Source organism: Meleagris gallopavo, chromosome 3, assembly GCF_905368555.1.
Source record: "Meleagris gallopavo chromosome 3, MGAL_WU_HG_1.1, whole genome shotgun sequence".
Taxonomy (NCBI): domain Eukaryota; kingdom Metazoa; phylum Chordata; class Aves; order Galliformes; family Phasianidae; genus Meleagris; species Meleagris gallopavo.
In genome coordinates, this window is record NC_139406.1 from 62798363 (window position 1) to 62816063 (window position 17701).

The 17701-nt window shown below is 34.4% G+C and overlaps 1 protein-coding gene across 1 annotated transcript in view; it reads right to left on the reverse strand.

Annotated features, from left to right (window-relative positions):
• Window positions 1-806: 806 nt before the first annotated feature.
• TRPA1 (transient receptor potential cation channel subfamily A member 1) overlaps window positions 807-17701 on the reverse strand; it is a 33871-nt gene continuing 16976 nt past the window's right edge. The window contains exons 12-27 of the mRNA XM_085221275.1: window positions 17517-17681; window positions 15424-15538; window positions 14519-14685; window positions 13362-13455; window positions 12623-12682; window positions 11222-11320; window positions 10295-10365; window positions 9696-9843; window positions 8374-8463; window positions 7984-8153; window positions 6519-6648; window positions 6207-6389; window positions 5410-5478; window positions 4226-4336; window positions 3634-3731; window positions 807-1924 (exon numbers count right to left, since the gene is read on the reverse strand). Coding sequence (XP_085077401.1) covers window positions 1693-1924; window positions 3634-3731; window positions 4226-4336; window positions 5410-5478; window positions 6207-6389; window positions 6519-6648; window positions 7984-8153; window positions 8374-8463; window positions 9696-9843; window positions 10295-10365; window positions 11222-11320; window positions 12623-12682; window positions 13362-13455; window positions 14519-14685; window positions 15424-15538; window positions 17517-17681 — 2002 coding nt within the window. The 3' untranslated portion in view covers window positions 807-1692. The remainder of the gene's footprint in view (window positions 1925-3633; window positions 3732-4225; window positions 4337-5409; window positions 5479-6206; window positions 6390-6518; window positions 6649-7983; window positions 8154-8373; window positions 8464-9695; window positions 9844-10294; window positions 10366-11221; window positions 11321-12622; window positions 12683-13361; window positions 13456-14518; window positions 14686-15423; window positions 15539-17516; window positions 17682-17701) is intronic.

Consider the following 17701-nt stretch of genomic DNA (forward strand, 5'->3'; position numbering starts at 1 on the left):
TCATAGGAGAGGTGCTCCAGCCCTCTGATCATCTTCGTGGCCCTCCTCTGGACCCACTCCAAGAGCTCTGCAGCAGTCAGAAGAAGCTGCAGATGCACTGTAGCTCAGATGATCTACTTGTTTATCTCAAATTTCTGTAAATAAGAGGCTACTATACAATCTAAAAGCCAAGTACTCAGCCTCTGCCTAAGGCTAGTTAAGATTAATTTTATCAATTATCACTTACGTACCAAATTCACATTTTGGTAGGCAAACCAGAGCAGAACTTCAGTTTTAGAAGCAAACATCTCCAGTTATAGCTGTTGTAGATTTATACTACAGATTTCAAAGATATCAGTGAATCTGGCTAGTGAAAAAAACACTCCAAAGGCTTCCTGGATAGATAGGTATCATCTAGATATCATCTGCCATTAGACATCAAACTGCTGTTCACCTTAGTAAAAGCAGAATAACAGGCAAAAACAGTCATAATCTTTCTATCACTATTTTACCGTGTAAGAATAAAAAGTCTTAAAGACGGCATAAGGCAGTTGGATGAGAAATAATTTTTCCTACTGAAAAGAGTATCATCCATAGAAATTTTAAGGCTCAAGTTTTACTAATCAGCAGCACGTCTTCCTGCCATTCTTGAGGAACTTTTGTACAGTATGAACCGATTTCTGGTAGCTGCATTGCTTTAAAATAAACTAGAGTCATAACTGTTCCTTAAATGAAGAATGTATAATGTATATTAATTTAATTTAATGTATATTAAACTGTTAAAGAAGTTGTCTGAATTCAAAAGCAAATCACAGAACACTGTAACATACAGACACAACTAGTTTATTACCACTGTTTTTGAAACAAATATATTCAGATACTTAAACAGAGTTTAATTCATGTTTATTTCCACATTTGGTCTATTACTGCATATTACATAATGCACTGAATATCCAGCAAACAAACAACAAAACCAGAGTGCAGATTAAAGAAACAAAGTCAGTTTTTATGATATCAGGAAGGTCAAAATCACATTAGCAGTATAAGGACAGTAAGTGGCAAATTACTGGTATATAGCATGTCATTCTACCACTGCTATATGCATGCAAGTTCAAATGATCCCTCTGAGAATTGCATGTAGTTATCCAGAAAAGGAAATTATTCTTATCCTACACTGCATCTTTGTAATCTTATTTATTTTGCTATCTTTCACGTCTGATCCTGCAGTTCTTACTCAGCAAAGTTTCCGAAGGATCAGTCAAGTTAGCCTTTTACTCCTGCTGTAGTCTACATAAAGTCCATTGGCTCTCTCAAAACATCTGATGAATTGCAGTTTGAACTTGTAAAAATTCTAAAAAATAATTGTAACAATTAAAAAAAAAAACCACATTCCTAAGCAGATGACTAAGAGCATCAGGGCCAAATCCAGGAACTGACCTAGATAGAAGTCTGAGGAACTGTAAGGACAGCAAGGTTGGCATCTGGTGAGTTAGGCACTTTCCTGATTCGTCAGCCTCTTTTAGGATCACAGTTTTAGATGTAGACGTCTTAAATCTTCTTAAATACTGCTTTGAGCACCTACATTCTTTTTTGGATCTGGCCTTGTTTTCTTACTTGAATAAATACTGTATCACATTGATATTATGCACAGGCATAGAGAATTGACCCTAAAGAAAAACAAAATGTTAATATAACACGGTATCACAGAGAAGTCTACAAGAAGGTGGTGTTCTTTTCTGTGCTTGGGTTAGGCACATTTGATTTAACAGCTTTTAACACTGTATCCCATTTACTATTCCTATGTTCTAACTGCCTTTTCCTAAACTTGTGCTGAAATAAATCGTTGCTGTCTTCATCCTCAGCCTCTGATACTATCTCCATTTTTTGTATAATCAGTTTAATGAGGTCGTGTTGCTTTTCCAACAGCGTCGATATATCTTTGAGCCTAAAAGCAAGAAAAAAGAAACAATTTGAAAATAGAATAAGCTTTGTCATTTGGTTTCAAAGGACAGATATCGACAGTCCTCAACTTCACACTTCTCCTAATAAAGAATTTTATTTGGAGGACACTTAATTTTTTAAACTGTGCTACTTCTCCAGGTTCTAAGAAATAAGATTAAAGAACAATTTTCTGGTTCTTGAGAAAAGATACCCTATTCATATTTAACATAAGAGCAACCTCACTCTCAAATAAAGTAATATTCTAAACATTTCCCTCCATAGTTTTGACTTAAGTTGTCTGGCAAGGAATAAGGACCAGATTTGCAACAACAATTTAGCACTCACAGTCATCTGGTGAACTTCACAACTACTTTAACAGCGTACAGGACTAACTTACTGATTTCTTTAGAATCATAGAATGGCTTAGGTTGGAAGGGACCTTAAAGACCATTGAGCTCCAACCCCCAGCTGTGAGCAGGGCTGCCACCCACTAGATCAGGCTGCCCAGAGCCTCATCCAACCTGCACTTGAATGCCTCCAGTGCTACCCAAAGAACTGCTACCCAAAGTACAATCGATACAAAGAGCATCAGTTAGCAGGCATACAGAACACATTATCTTTTAAGAAAAAAAAAGGAAGAAATAGTAAATGTGTCCAGAAACTGGTCTTCATGAAGTTATGAAGCAGGCTTTTTTGAAAATCTGCTCTTCAGAATGTCTAGACTTGCAAAATTGCAGCACAAAAACAGTGCAGTGATTGAAAAGTCTCTCAATGAAAAGCAGTTTGGGACTTCCTTAGATACAGTTCTTTCTATGTGGTTATCAAACAAGTACCATAAGCAATAAAACAGTGCAGCAATTAACTAGCATTAATTGAAACAAAACACAAGTACAAATTGTGTATACACTCAGTGCTGATTGTCTCTAGCTTCAGCTGTTTGGAACTGAGTGCTGTTTTGAATGCTGACAATAAAAACATACTGGTAACGTAGTAAAACAGTTTTCAGAGAAGAAAATACAACTTTCTGTAATGAAATAGCCACAAGTTATTTCATTCAAAAATGTCTAATTTTAGAATTTTTTTTTTTTTTTTTTTTTTTTTTTTTTTTGGTGGGGGAGTGATAGAAAGGGGTGGGACAGAGAATAGATTTTCCTAGCTGCACGTTCACAGAAGGCTTTTCTGAAAGTGTTCCTAGGGGTATATTGGTATGTACAGTACAGAGGATTTCTTCCTAGCCTCTAGAAAACAGATGATTTGTCTGGAGGAGAATCAGGACAGCAATCCATATTTGGGGAAACAATCTGAAGCAGATTTACCATCTGACCACTTCAAAGTCAGTTACTGATTGTGTGTATCTGCAAAACAGTTGGAATTAGAGTAATTGTGAGTTTAAAATAACTCTGGAAAACCTCCATACACAAACCTCTAATTTGGAAATGAGTGTGCCTTTTCCCTATTAATATAGTTCACTGCAAGAGGAAAACAAGCTCGTCCTCTTTCTCTGCCATAGGATAAGCATATTTCTTTAGCACTTTCTTTTGAAAGTAAATACATCACAGAATATAAATTAAGTTACCATACCAGTGAAGTTTATTTAAGGACAACAGATACATTAAATTTAACTTTGCGGATTAAGTATTGAGTTTTAGTTTACAGCAATACCTTTGTAATACAGGGCTCTACTTACTGCAACAGTAATAAGAAAACGTATACCTGTATTTCTGCTTCAGAACTTCCAATTCTAATGTTGTATCAGTGCTCTGTGCATCTGTGGTAGAGTCCTCACACCCAAAGCAATACTGGAATACACTCTAAATAAAACATGGTATCAAGATGAAATAAAGTACTATCATCTGAAAACAGATAAATAATCCTAAATGGGTAAACAGTAACAGCCTCAACACATTCTTAATGCTAAAAGTAGTTTCAGGTATAAAGTTAGTTTCAGAATACTAAACATTCCTATTGCTTAATCAGAAAATTCAGTCTACCAACAGCAGATGGAATTAGAAGTAGACAAATAGATAAAAAGAAGACTGAAGCGAGTACTTACATTTTCAGTCTGAAAAACTTCCGTAACTTCTCTTGACTAATAACATCACCTATCACTGAGAATTCAAAGCACTAATTATAGCTGAATAAATTAGGCTGCACTCAAACTGATCTGTCACTTTAAGATCAGACAGTCATTGATATCAATTAATGATCTAATCTTATTAATGCAACAGAAGTAATCCTGTACAAACTAAGTTAATCATATCAAATTTTAGTACAAAAATCTAGAGTCAACTACTCATAACCTTACCATAAATCCACAGTATCTTGGTCTGTTAGGATAGACTGTGATTGATTCCTGGTCCACTCGACTTAGGAACCAAAATGGCAGCTTCTTCTCTAAGTTTGTGTGAAGATTAACCTAAACATTATTTTGCATTTAGAATAAGATATATTCTCTTAAGATAGGGAGACACATTATAACATGAAAATAACTATTATGTCAGTATATTCAAATCACCAGGCATCACGTCTCAGAGGATATGTACACAGCACTCTATGGTATTTGATCCATGCAGTCCAGACACTAGATACCATGTAGTCAAAGCAGTATATAGCTTTTTGTTGTGGAGTTGATTATTTCACACAGCTATGCATTCTTAAAACTGAAACAGTTTTAGATCTGAGTTAACTCTTGTGTAATGACTGGAACATTTCATTACTCTGTGGCTTGCAGTATAGAATTACAGAAAGGTTCAAAGCCTGAATACGTTTCATAGCCAAAGATTTTGAGACTAAACAATAATGAGAGTGATTTTTCCCTTTAAATTTCCTATACACTTTTCCTAGGATATGACAGAGCAAGTAGAGATTAAGAGGCCAGAGGAATCACTGTAAGGAAAATACTCCTGTGAGCAGTGCAAGTTGGTTATACAAGTGTCTTCTCAGCAGATACTAACTTTCCATTTATTCTCACATTGCTACAGAAATACTAAGCATATATATCTATTAAAAAAATACTGAACATAGATACTTATTAAAAAAAAAAAGATATCTAGTATAAGCCTACTGCAGACTGTTACAGTCAAACACACAAAGGTTACACGCTCAGTAAAGATCTGAAGTTGCAAGATACCACTTTCCCTCTTCTTCCCTCTTGGCAACAAAATACCTCAACAGGTGGAAAGCATTAATTGTCATAAGAACTGCCCTTATACTTCACTTCTACTAAGTCTTTATATATATTAAGGTATCTAAATACATTTAAAATACTACTAAGTTCCTTAGTTATACCTGGCATTTCAGAGTATCTTCTCAGTACACAAATGCAGAGAACTGAAAATAAGAGTAAGGATAGGATGCCCATATTCAACTTTTCTTTACAGAGTTGCCAAGTTGTTAGTTAGTGATGATGGTGATAAATTAGCTAATTATCTGGATGGTTTTCTAGCAGTGATAATTCCTACAGTTGTGTTTCCATGGTATGCTACTTACCTGCATTGCAATCCTTTTGAGGGCAGCATATTTTTGCACTTCAGCTATGTCCCCAACAGCCAAACCAATCTAAAAATACAGCACAGGATCAAAGATGCTAGAAACATTTTTTGTGGTTTTTTTTTTTTTTTTTTCCTTTTTTTAATAATCTGACCTGTGCTTTTAATTGTAATTGTTACATTTAAATACAAATTAAAGTTCAACTTGTTGCACTTGAATCTGGAAACATAATTTCTTCATTCATACTATATCCCTAATCCCTCGCTCTTACATTTCTTCTAATGTCAGGATAAAGTCAGAGTGTAGCAGAGACCAGAGGGACTATGCCTCAGCAAAGAAGAAAAACAGTTTCTTCTGATATTTATGCACTCTTCATATACGCAGAAGCTTTTTTTTTTTTTTTTTTTTTTTAAACTCCTCACAGAGAGAGAAGGCCATGCTCCTGCCTATTGTAGAGCCAAACACAAGAAGTAGAGAAGATCTTTCTTGCAGCTCAGCAAATTTCATCAGTTACCTAGTTGTACATATCTGAAGATATACAGGATAACTCTGCAACAATTAAGGGAAAGGCAACTTGATGTCACTAAAAATATTTATTTGTTACATTATGAATGAATGTTACGCATGATTACTAAAGTAATTCTATATGTCAAAACTGTGTACAAATGTATATATATATATACACACATATATACACACACAGTATATATAAATACACACACACACACACACACACACACCAACACACACACACACACACTTAACCACTTCTGTATATTAAAAAGCAGTTTACTTACTAGCAAGTTCATAAGTAGGATTGGAATAAGCAAAGTAAATATAATCAGAACTGTGTAACTCAGGAATGGATATGGCAATTCACTGCTCAGTAATGGATCAAGGAATGCATCGTGATAATTTATGTCTCCCAGCATCATTGCAAATGTTTTCATTACAGAAAGCAGTGGAGTGCTGTATGTTTGCTGAAAAAGAAGAAATAGAGAAATTAACAAAACCCCACAAAACTATGAAATTCCTAAATAATTTAGGAAATTCTTTATTCAAAGGCAACATCCAAAATGATAAAGAAATCATAACGGTACTCAACTAACCTGTGAACCCAAAAGGACAAAGAAACTCAGTCCAAAGGCCAATATCAGGAAAAAGAAAACGACCGCGATCCGAATCAAAGTCCTCAGAATTTCCCAGAACATCACAACGTAAATGCCATAATTTTCAAATCTAGGCAATAAGTGAACCAAAAACATAAGAAAAAATAAATACTGAAGTTAGAGCACTGTTTAAAGTCATTGTGTTTTCAACAGCCTGTCCTCTGGCAAGCTCACCCCATTCCTGGCCTACACATCAACCAAATCTCAGAACACACACTGTCATAAAGCAGACTAATCTAGTTTTTCTCCTGAATCTGAACTCAGGAATTTATGTTCTGTGCCAGACACAAGGACCAGATGAACCAGATGACTGTTTTATGCTAAAACAGTAGCACAAGTGAGAAAATCCCTTCCCGAGGTTTCCCCCCTGAAATATTTTGTGCATCTCTAAAAAGATAAGCTGAAAGTAAAGCAAACCTAATCTTAATATAAATAAATTTGTTTTTATTTGCTACAGTTCTACTGACGTCAAGAGTCAATAGCTAAGGGTGCTTTGAGAAGAGATGGCCTGACTCAGAAAAATTAAGCATACAGTAACTATTACATTCTACTGTCTACAAACAAATGAATAATACACAGGGAAGGATAACACTTAATCTACCATAAGAAGGAAGGCTGAACACTCAAGGAATTTGATTTTTACTGCTTAGGTTCAATATCATTTTGCCCATAGAACACAGCAAAGTACAGAGGACAAGCCCATTCATTAGTTATCTAAGCTCAGACACGTGTACAACGTTTGTCAACAAATGCAATGTCATAAGGAGATTATATCTTTGACATTGCTTTTACTGACAAACCTTATCCTTCAATATTTCAACTACAGTGAAATGCTCTAGAAATTAATCAACAAATAAACAGAGTCAATGTCAACTCACAAAATGATTTCATCTATTGCGATACTTTTATAGAGCATTATGATGGAGACAACTGAGGTGTACATCTTACTCTATAAACTGCTAATAGAAATATCTTCACTCAAGTTATATAACTTTAGTCTGTTCTCCTTCTGCCACCTGTGATTTACATCCTTCTTTTGTAGCAGTATTTATTTGGGGAAGGGGAAGTCAATTACTTTTTGTTTGATTTTTTTTTTTTTTTAGTGAAATTCTAGACATTCTTTAAAAAAAAATACACAATTACTTAACATCAAAATACTTTGTTGTTTCTTTTCTATTCATCATAACACACTGATTCTTTGCATGGAAAGCACCAAAAATTACTTTACAGTTTATTAGGTTAAAAAAAAAAAACAACAAAAAAACTTTTCATTAAATCCTAATCTAGAAACTTGCATAGCTTAAATAAATAAATAATAGGATTAACAATCAATTATGCTCTAGGGTATGTAAACTATCTGGAAATATTGAAAGTATTTATTACAGAGCAATTAAATAATTGTTACCGCTGAAGATAAAGCAAGAAGTTCATCCAAGACAAGTATACAGCAATTGCTCCACATTCCCACTGCAAATGAGCTGGTGTGTTAATAAATAAAGAAGACACAAAAATTATGCTTGTACTATAAATTGTCCAGTCCAATAGATTGGAGTAATCCAACAAATATTTCAATTTCTAGGATTTAAGAGAGACAGACACATATTTACAAGTCATTCATCATTAAGAGACTGAATTAAATAACACTATTTAAATGTTCTTCTCACTTTTAATCTTATTTGCAGAAATAAATTATATTTCCCTTGTAATTAGAAAAAAGTTAGATGTATTTTAATATCATATAAAGTGTCGTGCACACTGAAATTAATGTTATGAATCTATTCCTGTATATATTTACCTGCTGAATGAGCTGAAATATTTCTTTGCAAATTCCCAGTAAGCTCATAATTAAAACTAAACACATACACACTCTTGTGAAGTATGAGCCCTGAAATAAAAAACAGAGCACAAGGCAAATTAGAAATTATTAAGTGAACAATGTTTATTTTAGCTCTGCCTACCTTATATTACGTTATGCTAAGATAATACTAAGTTTATTTGAAGCAAGCTAACAGGCTAAAATTCTGTTTTACTAATGTTTGTTGTTAAATTCATGTCAGTTACATTGTGAATAAGTAATTCAAACCGAATATAAGAGTTTCAGTATTCCCATGCTAGAGAGTTGCTGTTAACCAGTTAAACAGCTGTGAATGGAATTGCCGTATGTAGGCAACATTCTCAGTATGTTTTGCCTCTACATAAACATAAATTCTTCAGTCCATAACTTAATTATCACACTGTAGCATAAGAAATGACAACTGAAGTCTTTAGAAGGTACACAAATTGGAGTCCTGACACACTTACGTAGCTGTTCCCTTTGATGTCTTTATTTACAACCAGTACAGGCAAAGAACTTTATAGTGAGATGCCTTATATTGGTACAGAAAATAACAGTGAATTTTGACTTTAATAAATCAATTGTAAAGCTAATTCCCCACATGCTTGTTTTCTACAGCTTCCACAGCTTCTCTGGGCAAACTGTTTCAGTGCCTCATCATCCTCTGAGTAAAGATTTCCTCCTAATTCCTAATCTAAATCTCCCCTTTTAACATTTAAAACCATTTCCCCTTGTCCTATTGTTATTATTATCTTGTAAAAAGTACTTGCCCTCCTGTTTATAAGCTCCCTTTAATTACTAGAAGGCCATAAGGAGGCCTCTCCCAAATGTAATACAAAATACAGGCAAATAAAGCTGTAATTGAATAGGCAAAAAGACTTAACAGTTGACAACTATTTCTATGTCAAAATTGAAAAAAAAAAAAAAAAAGCAATATCAGTTTATTTTGTCTGAAAAATAAAAATATATGAAAAGTTGAAAAAAAAAATCACTGTTAGCTCTCTCCTTATTGTTAGATATGTGTTATTCCTTTTTTTCAGTGTTAAAGGAACACTCAATTCATGGAAGAAACTGAAATAGTCATTTACCAGCTAAGTTTTTAGAAAATACACTAAAAATAAGAAATCATAATTAAAATTTAGCATCAGACGTCTCTGCTGAATGGATCAAAATAAACACTTGAATTCTACTTAGAGTTGATAAATAATTAGCAGTTCAAAATAATCACAGCTTCCTTCTACAACCATTCTAAATATATTGCAAAGAGTAAGAAAACTCAGTACCTCATACTCTAATGGTCTTGCTTCATAGATTTCTGTCCCATTCAAAGATCTTCCTGGCTGTATGTGGGTGACCAGAAGAGTCAATGGTATCAAACCAAGAGAATAAATGCCTAAATTCATTAGATGTGCTCGAAAACCATAAGCCATCCTTGAAAGTAAAAAATACTCCATGTTACAACATTTGATAAATTTAGAAGAGCATGCATTTAAAATTTAATAGCCAATAATGTTTTCATTGTAAGTATTATTTCAAACATTATTTTGTGACCAATGTTCACTGAGCTTTGTGTGAACTGTAGCAGACATTCTAAAGCATCATTTATTTTCTTTTTAACTTTATACTATTAAATATTTTTTTAGAAAATATGTGGAAGCAAAGACAGTGGCTGCTTCTTCCATACATATCAAAGAATCACTACTAAATTCTAAGTTACATTTTACACAGCATATTCTGTATACATTTATGAGTGTTGTATACAAAAGACATTGGCGTCATTAATGCCACAGTACTATGGGAATTCCACTAAACAACTCCAAGGTATAATAATCTTCATCCTGATGTGTAATATTGTTTTTTTTATACATTAAAATACACGTACCACTTCATTAGCAAATATTCTTTGCACACGGGATGACTAAGTAGCTCCATGCGATTGTGCCGTACCATGGCCTACAAAACAAGTATCAAGGATCAAATTTGTCTCTTCTGGCTAAGTAACATGCTTACTAAACAAGCTAGCCAACCTTCTTAACTTGATTACTAGTGTAACGAAACCTACAGTGTCTGTGTAAGATACTGCAAAGGTCTTTTGTATATTCAAAAGCTATGGTTCTGTCTTCTCCGCCTACCCAGTCCTCCACTTTCTCTTCTGCAGCTCTCATGCTAGAGAGGCAGACAAATCTGGAAGACTGATTAATTATCTAAGTTTTTAGGAGTAAACATTTTGCTAACTACAGATGTGAAATGACCGTGATTTTCTAGCTACATTTAACTAGAAAGTAATTTCTTTATTATTAAAAAGTACACCAAATCTTATTGCCAACAGTAAGCCCAAAAAAGCAAACAAATCAGCAAGATCTCTCTGTATTGGTTCTGGGAAGAAAAAAATAAAAAAGAAGTAAAAATAAACTGGCAATGTTTTAGAACAGCAAAGTTTGTTTTAGGCACAGAAATTTTTCACAATCAACACATGGAAATAGTCAACTCTGTCAGTTTTTCCAATGCCTTTTCTTCCAGCTCATGGTCATTACAAGGACTGGAGTATGGTTTTCTTTGACATACTACCTGCCTGCTTCAACACGTTGTCTTGAAACGTTCATAGTGACTGAAATAAACTAGTCCTGAAAGAATTGCTATGTATTACACAGACTACAGGAACTTTAACCCATACTTCATAACAAGACACATCAAATGTACAGAGTTAGAGTCTTTGGAGAAGAGACGTTATGATAAAATGTAACAAACCCTTGATTTTATCACAAACAAGGCAGCATGGAATTACGTCAGAGTAAAATAAAATACTTACATTTAAAATGGCAAGCGGTTCATAGAAAATATCTTCACTTTCCTTTAATTTCTTGTTAAGTGTCAGGGGACACTGAAGATATCTGAAGTTGTATTCAATCTGAACAATAAAGATTAGATAATATGCTGAATTTTAAAAAGCTTATCCCGAAAGAAAAAAAGCAGTGTATCATATCACAGTGTTTGTAAAACTGATGTGTACTAATTGTTGGTCAGTCTGCCTGTGAACTTGACATCGAAACAGAATGTGATTGTAACATAATTGTTTAAATATGTTTTATTGCAATAGAAAAAAATACACATATCTTCTTAAAAAACTAAAAATATCATTCATGTAATTAGAATTTGATTTAATGTTGACTTCAAAGAAAAGCTTGTATTCAGAAGTTATATGGCATTAATAATACAATATAAATAAAATGTGTACTAACAGAAAATTTGCAAATTTTCTACTAATGATGTACACACAATCCAGTGCAGGAATTCATAAGGTGATTTCCATTATGGCTTTAAAGATAATGCAACTGTAGAACATTCATGCTTCCTCAGAATCTTCTATTTATGATTTTGGAGAAGAATTTACAATAAAACCCACACTGAACTCTGAATTATTTATAACAATTGTACTTCTTATGACAAGCATGTATTTCATATGCACTATTGTCTGTCACTGTTACTTTGGCATATCCACAGCCCACCTGCGATACTCAGTTTGATTGCAACAAACTACACAACAAGATTAAAGTTGATAGATTGCTCAGGTTTGTTGTTACACTTGCTAAAATGTGTAAGCATGAAGATTACAGAAACTAGACTTCAAAGCTATTTGCAGCCCAAAAATCAGTCACTTGTCTTTTCTGGTAACATTTGATATTTATCTACAGACATGCCATTTCATACCAAGTTTACAAACATTAAAATATATGTACTGCTTTCTTCCCAAGCTTTCAAGTATACATACATTCAAGTATTTCTTTCAGTGTCAAACAGTAAAGAGAATTAAATTACAGGCTTCTCAGAGAATAACACAGACAAATGTTTGAAGACTGCTAGAATCTGATGAAGTGACTTCAAGGTCTTTCAAGAACTGAGGTGTTTGGTGGGTTTTTTTTTGTGAATATATTTTAAATGCACAGTTATTGGAGAGTAACTATTGAATCACTCATGACTAAAGTTAAAGCAATTTCAATTTATACCAGGATGCTTGTGCAGCTACAGAAAATACTGAAAAAGTATTACATTTAAATCCAGTACTAGTAGTTAAAAGTCAGGTCAATGGTTTTCTAACTTAATGTTTTTCCAGATAATGTTCTGTTGCTAATACATTGCCAGGGACACTGTGACATATTTGACCTCAAGATCATAAAATGTATTGCCTTTATTCATTTCTTCATCTACTTACATAGAAGTCTCGACTTGTCTTTTCCTCTGAAGACTCTATTATGCAGTTGTCCAAAACGAGCTTCGAAGATGAACGGAAATGTGAACAAAGGTGATACAGATAATATTCACCAATAAGAACAGAAAGTTTGTGAATGAAGAAAAAGGCATTCAAACACAGCAGTCCTCTAACAGAAGAGATGATTCAGTCAGGTTTTATGGTGTATGTTACACATACACAAAATTACAGAGTTGACATATAGGAGTTAAATAGTGAAATTATGCAGTTCACAAGGCAATATGTTAGTTTAAAGGTGTACAATGGAAAACATTTTTGAATATATACATAACAAGCAATTTTAATAAAAAAATAAAAACTTTTCTCTAGCTTGATTTAAGAGTTAACTCAGAAGGTGAAATTACCTCACACAACTTGAAACCAATTCTCCCCTAACTTCCATCATTTTTATAATCCTTTTAAATATATATGCTATATATAATACACAGCGAGGTTGCTTTTATCACTCCATTTTGCTCAGGAAGCCAAGATCTTTATCAATTTTTAAGAAATTCAAGAGACCAGGAAGGCCTGAAACTATCACTACAGCACAACTAAATTAACTTAGAATTTTTTAAAATTTTATTTTATGATAATCCATGTTATTTAGGATAGCATTAGAAAAACAATGGTGATTGATACAACGTAATTAAGTTTGAGTTTTTTCATGCAGCTATGTCTTTTAAACAAACAGCAAACTTACTTTAAATGAATCAGGAAGATACTCAATCATTTCCAGCAAAGGACATTTATTGGCACTAGAATAGTGAGAGAATGTCAGAACAGCTTCTTCCCATCTGCAAAATAAGTTGAAATTATTGCGGAGGAATTAGTTGCTTCTTTTTTAAATTAGAATCATCACAGAATGGCCTGGGTTGAAAAGGACCACAACGATCATCTGGTTTCAACCCCTCTGCTATGTGCAGGGTCACCAATCACCAGACCAGGCTGCCCAGAGCCACATCCAGCCTGGCCTTGAATGCCTCCAGGGATGGGGCATCCACAACCTCCTTGGGCAACATTAAACTTTTTTGGGATTGAGTTTTATTTTAGATATTATCTTGCAAGTCACAATACGTAATAAGTTTACATACCACCAAGTAGAAAATCAGCTATAACTGAGTAACACTCCAGATACTTCTTTGAGAATGATTCATATTTAATTCTGTTATCAATTAAACAAACGTGTCAACTATGCTAAGACCTTCTCAAGAATAGGTGTCGTCCTTTGTACTCCATAGGGAACTTCAAATAAAGCTGGAATCTTGGATTGCAAGATGAGGTGAATACTGGTAAGTGTTACAAAATACTGGCAGTGTTCCCTCAGCACTAACCAAAAGATGTCCTCATCAGTCAACAGTGAAATGTTTTGGTCTTGAAATAGAGCTTGATTATATTGTAATATAAAATATTCTAAACTGTAGTTGAACTGCCACATTTTAAAATATTTGTAACACATTTGAAACAATAATTTTGAATTAATTCTCTTGAATGGTATTGAGCTTATCTTTTGATTAAAAAGTCAGTAAGTATTGAACATTATGTGAAAGGGCTAAATTATACACAAATGAAGAGGGAAAACAAGGGAAGGATTACTTAATTCACATGGTGCCTACACATGCTTTTTTATTTGGTTGTTTTCCTTCCCCAGAATCTGAATACTCAATCTAATATGAAAAGAACACCCCAAGTAACTTAACAAGATTTAGTGACTCTCACTAGAGTATAAGGCAATATCTGAAATTTCAAAATAAGAACTCATTAAACAGCAGGTTTTCAATACTTAATCTCACTTAAAACAAAATGAAAAACAATAAAAAAGGAAAAATAAATTCAAAAAGCATTTTCTTTGTGTCTTACCTTTTATGCAAAATCACAGCTGACACTACATCTTTCCTCCTGTTGTGTATTGCTTCGTGGAAAAAAGAAGCTACTGCTTTGTTCAACAGAATTTTTGCACCGTAGTCAAGAAGTAACCTTACTGCTTTTGCATGCCCTTCTTTTGCAGCTAGGTGCAAAGCTGTGTTCTGTGAAGAAAAGTGGGACAGCAATGCAACAGGAAGGCACATTTAAAAAAAAAAGTACATATTTCTGTCCTTTCCCATGCTGAAAAGCCACATAATACTCTCTGTTACAAGTCCTGAATACCTTTATGATAAAACTAAACAATAGAATATAGTCATGGAGATTCTGATACAAACAAGTTCTTTATTCTAGGTTTACAGTCACAACATTATATTAAAAGAGGAAACTCAGCTGTATGTAGGAAAGGCCAATACAGTGAGACCTTTAATTTTTGTAGCTAACAAACAGTGAGGGACAGATAAGTAAACATGATGGTACCTGTTCAGTATTAGTGTGCAATATAGGTAAATTTCAAACAGTATGTTAATGAGTTTGATTTGATGTCTGATTTCTTTTAATCTGTACGAGTTCTTTAAATTGAATTACCAATGCTTTTACTATGTAACGAAAATACTGCTGCATTGTAAAGGGAGCAAGAGAGACAAGTCCAACATATTTGGTATTTTATCTATTCTGTTAGTCTACTTATACCTTTCTTTTCATTGTTTCTCACAATAAAGAACTAGATAATAGCTTCACTAATAATAAGCTACTCTACATGATAAACAGTGATGAAATATATACTGACTTTATATAGAATACATGTAATAGTGTAATAAAATCTACCAATTTTGTACCTCCAACATATGCTTGATAAGTAACAGGAGATGACAAACAAATTGCATTATGTGAACACATACCCCTTCCTCATCCACTTTGTCAGTACACTTCACATTAGTATCCAATATTATCTGCATTGTGCGAGTGTATCCTCCAAAGGCAGCATGATGCAGGGCTGTCCAGCCTTTATAGTCACTTACATATAGAAGATATAAAAATAGTCATTATAAATGCAAAAGTCCTTCATTCTTTCAAATAAATTTAACTGCCTTGTCTTCTGACTCACAGCTACTGTACATTTTTGCCTGCCTTCTGTCAACAACTACATGATTATCAATGCATCGATTTGCTGTAAAATGTTCAAGTCAATAAAAGTATGCAGGTCTGACTCTTTATATACATGCATTCATTGTGCCTTTTTTCTTTTTTTAATTTTTTTTCTTAGAAAATGATTCAACTACAGCAACAGACATGACATATAGCATGGCTATACTATGGAATCTTGCTTTTAAAGACAGTGAATACACAAAACATTGCAATTAGTATTATTATTCCAATTAGTATTACTTCAGCTTAGTATAAAACAATTCATTAAACCTTTTATCACACAGAACTTACCAGCTCACCTCAACAAAATATGTCAGTTTTAATTCTAAATTAAGCCTAAATATGTACATACAGAATTGCATACAATACAAACATTTGCAATCACAGAATCACAGAATGGCCAGAGTTGGAAGGGACCTCAAAGATCATGACTCTCCAACCCACATGCAGGGCCACCAAGCTCCACATTTAATACTAGACCAGGCTGCCCAGGGCCCCATCCAGTCTGGCCTTGAACACCTCCAGGGACAGGGCATCCACAACCTCTCTGGGCAGCCTGTTCCAGCACCTCACCACTCTCTCTGTGAAGAACTTCCCCCTGACATCCAACCTAAATCTTCCCTCCCTCAACTGAAAACCATTTCCCCTTGTCCTGCCGTTATCTACACCTGTAAAGAGTTGATTTTCCTGTTTGTAGGCTCCCTTTATGTACTGGAAGTCTGCAGTGAGGTCACCCTGCAGCCTTCTTTTTTCCAGGCTGAACAAGCCCAGCTCCCTCAGTCTGTCTTCATAGGGGAGGTGCTCCAATCCCCTGATCATCTTTGTGGCCCTCCTCTGGATCCTCTCCAACAGCTCCACGTCCTTCTTGTACTGGCGGCACAATCATCATCTCTATTCTAGCTTTTCTATTCTAGCTAGGTGGACTAGTTCAGCTAGGGACACTGGAAATCATAAAATCATATAATCATAGAATGGCTTGGGTTGAAAAGGACCATAATGATCATCTAGTTTCAACCCCCCTGCTGTGCGTAGAAGCAATAAGGACTAGACAAGGCTGCTCAGAGCCACATCCAGTCTGGCCTTGAATGCCTCCAGGGATGGGGCAGTTCAGTTAGTGGAATCTCCACAGTCATAAATATAGTTTGACAGGCCTGCTTGCCATAGGATCTTTTCAGAACATATACAGCCCTAGTTCCAAGTGCAGCTGCAGTGCAAAGTATCATGGATTTGGAAGAAGAGAACATGAGAGTTATAATTCTAGAATGTATTCTGGTAACAGGACTTCAAACTTCTGGTATCTTTTGATCCTGGCTTTACAGATTTGGGCATATAAACTGGCAATCCTATCAGAATGGAGAGCTGCCAATGACCTGAGGATCTCTGACCTGAAATCAGTACCTCAAGTGCAAGGCAAATTGCCTGTGAACCACCAGTCCTGAAAATTCTTACACAAACCCTTAAGTGAACATGAAGGAAACAACAGTGAAGCTGACAATTATTTCCAAAACAATTTTTTTTCCATTAAAAATTCCAACATTCTTCCCTCAGCTGGACTTAGAGAAACCCCAGTTTTGTCAGCACTAAAACCTCTGGCTAACAGCTGGCTGTGATTCTAAGTGTAAGGCAGGGGGAGGTACAAGCACCTTAGTTTTACAACTATTGTATATAAGTGTATTTTTACATATGTGTATTTATACTTGTAAATATTATTTACCATATGCATGAAGTATTTATTTATATATATTGTATTTTCATTTGTATTGTATTAGTTTCCTAGCCAATGGACAAAGAAAATGTAAGGCAATAGTTCTTTTTTACCTTAATGAATGGAAGCCTGAACACATACCAGAGAAAAAGGGCCCCTCTTTTCAGAAGAAACTGAACGACCTTCTCATGACCATTCTGGGCTGCCAAATGAAGGGGAGTCATTCCCTTCTTATCACCTTCATTTAAAAGCCTTGTGTCTTTCATATCCCTTATAAGTCGTTGGCATGTATTGATGCGGCCATAGCTTTGAAAGACAAACATAGA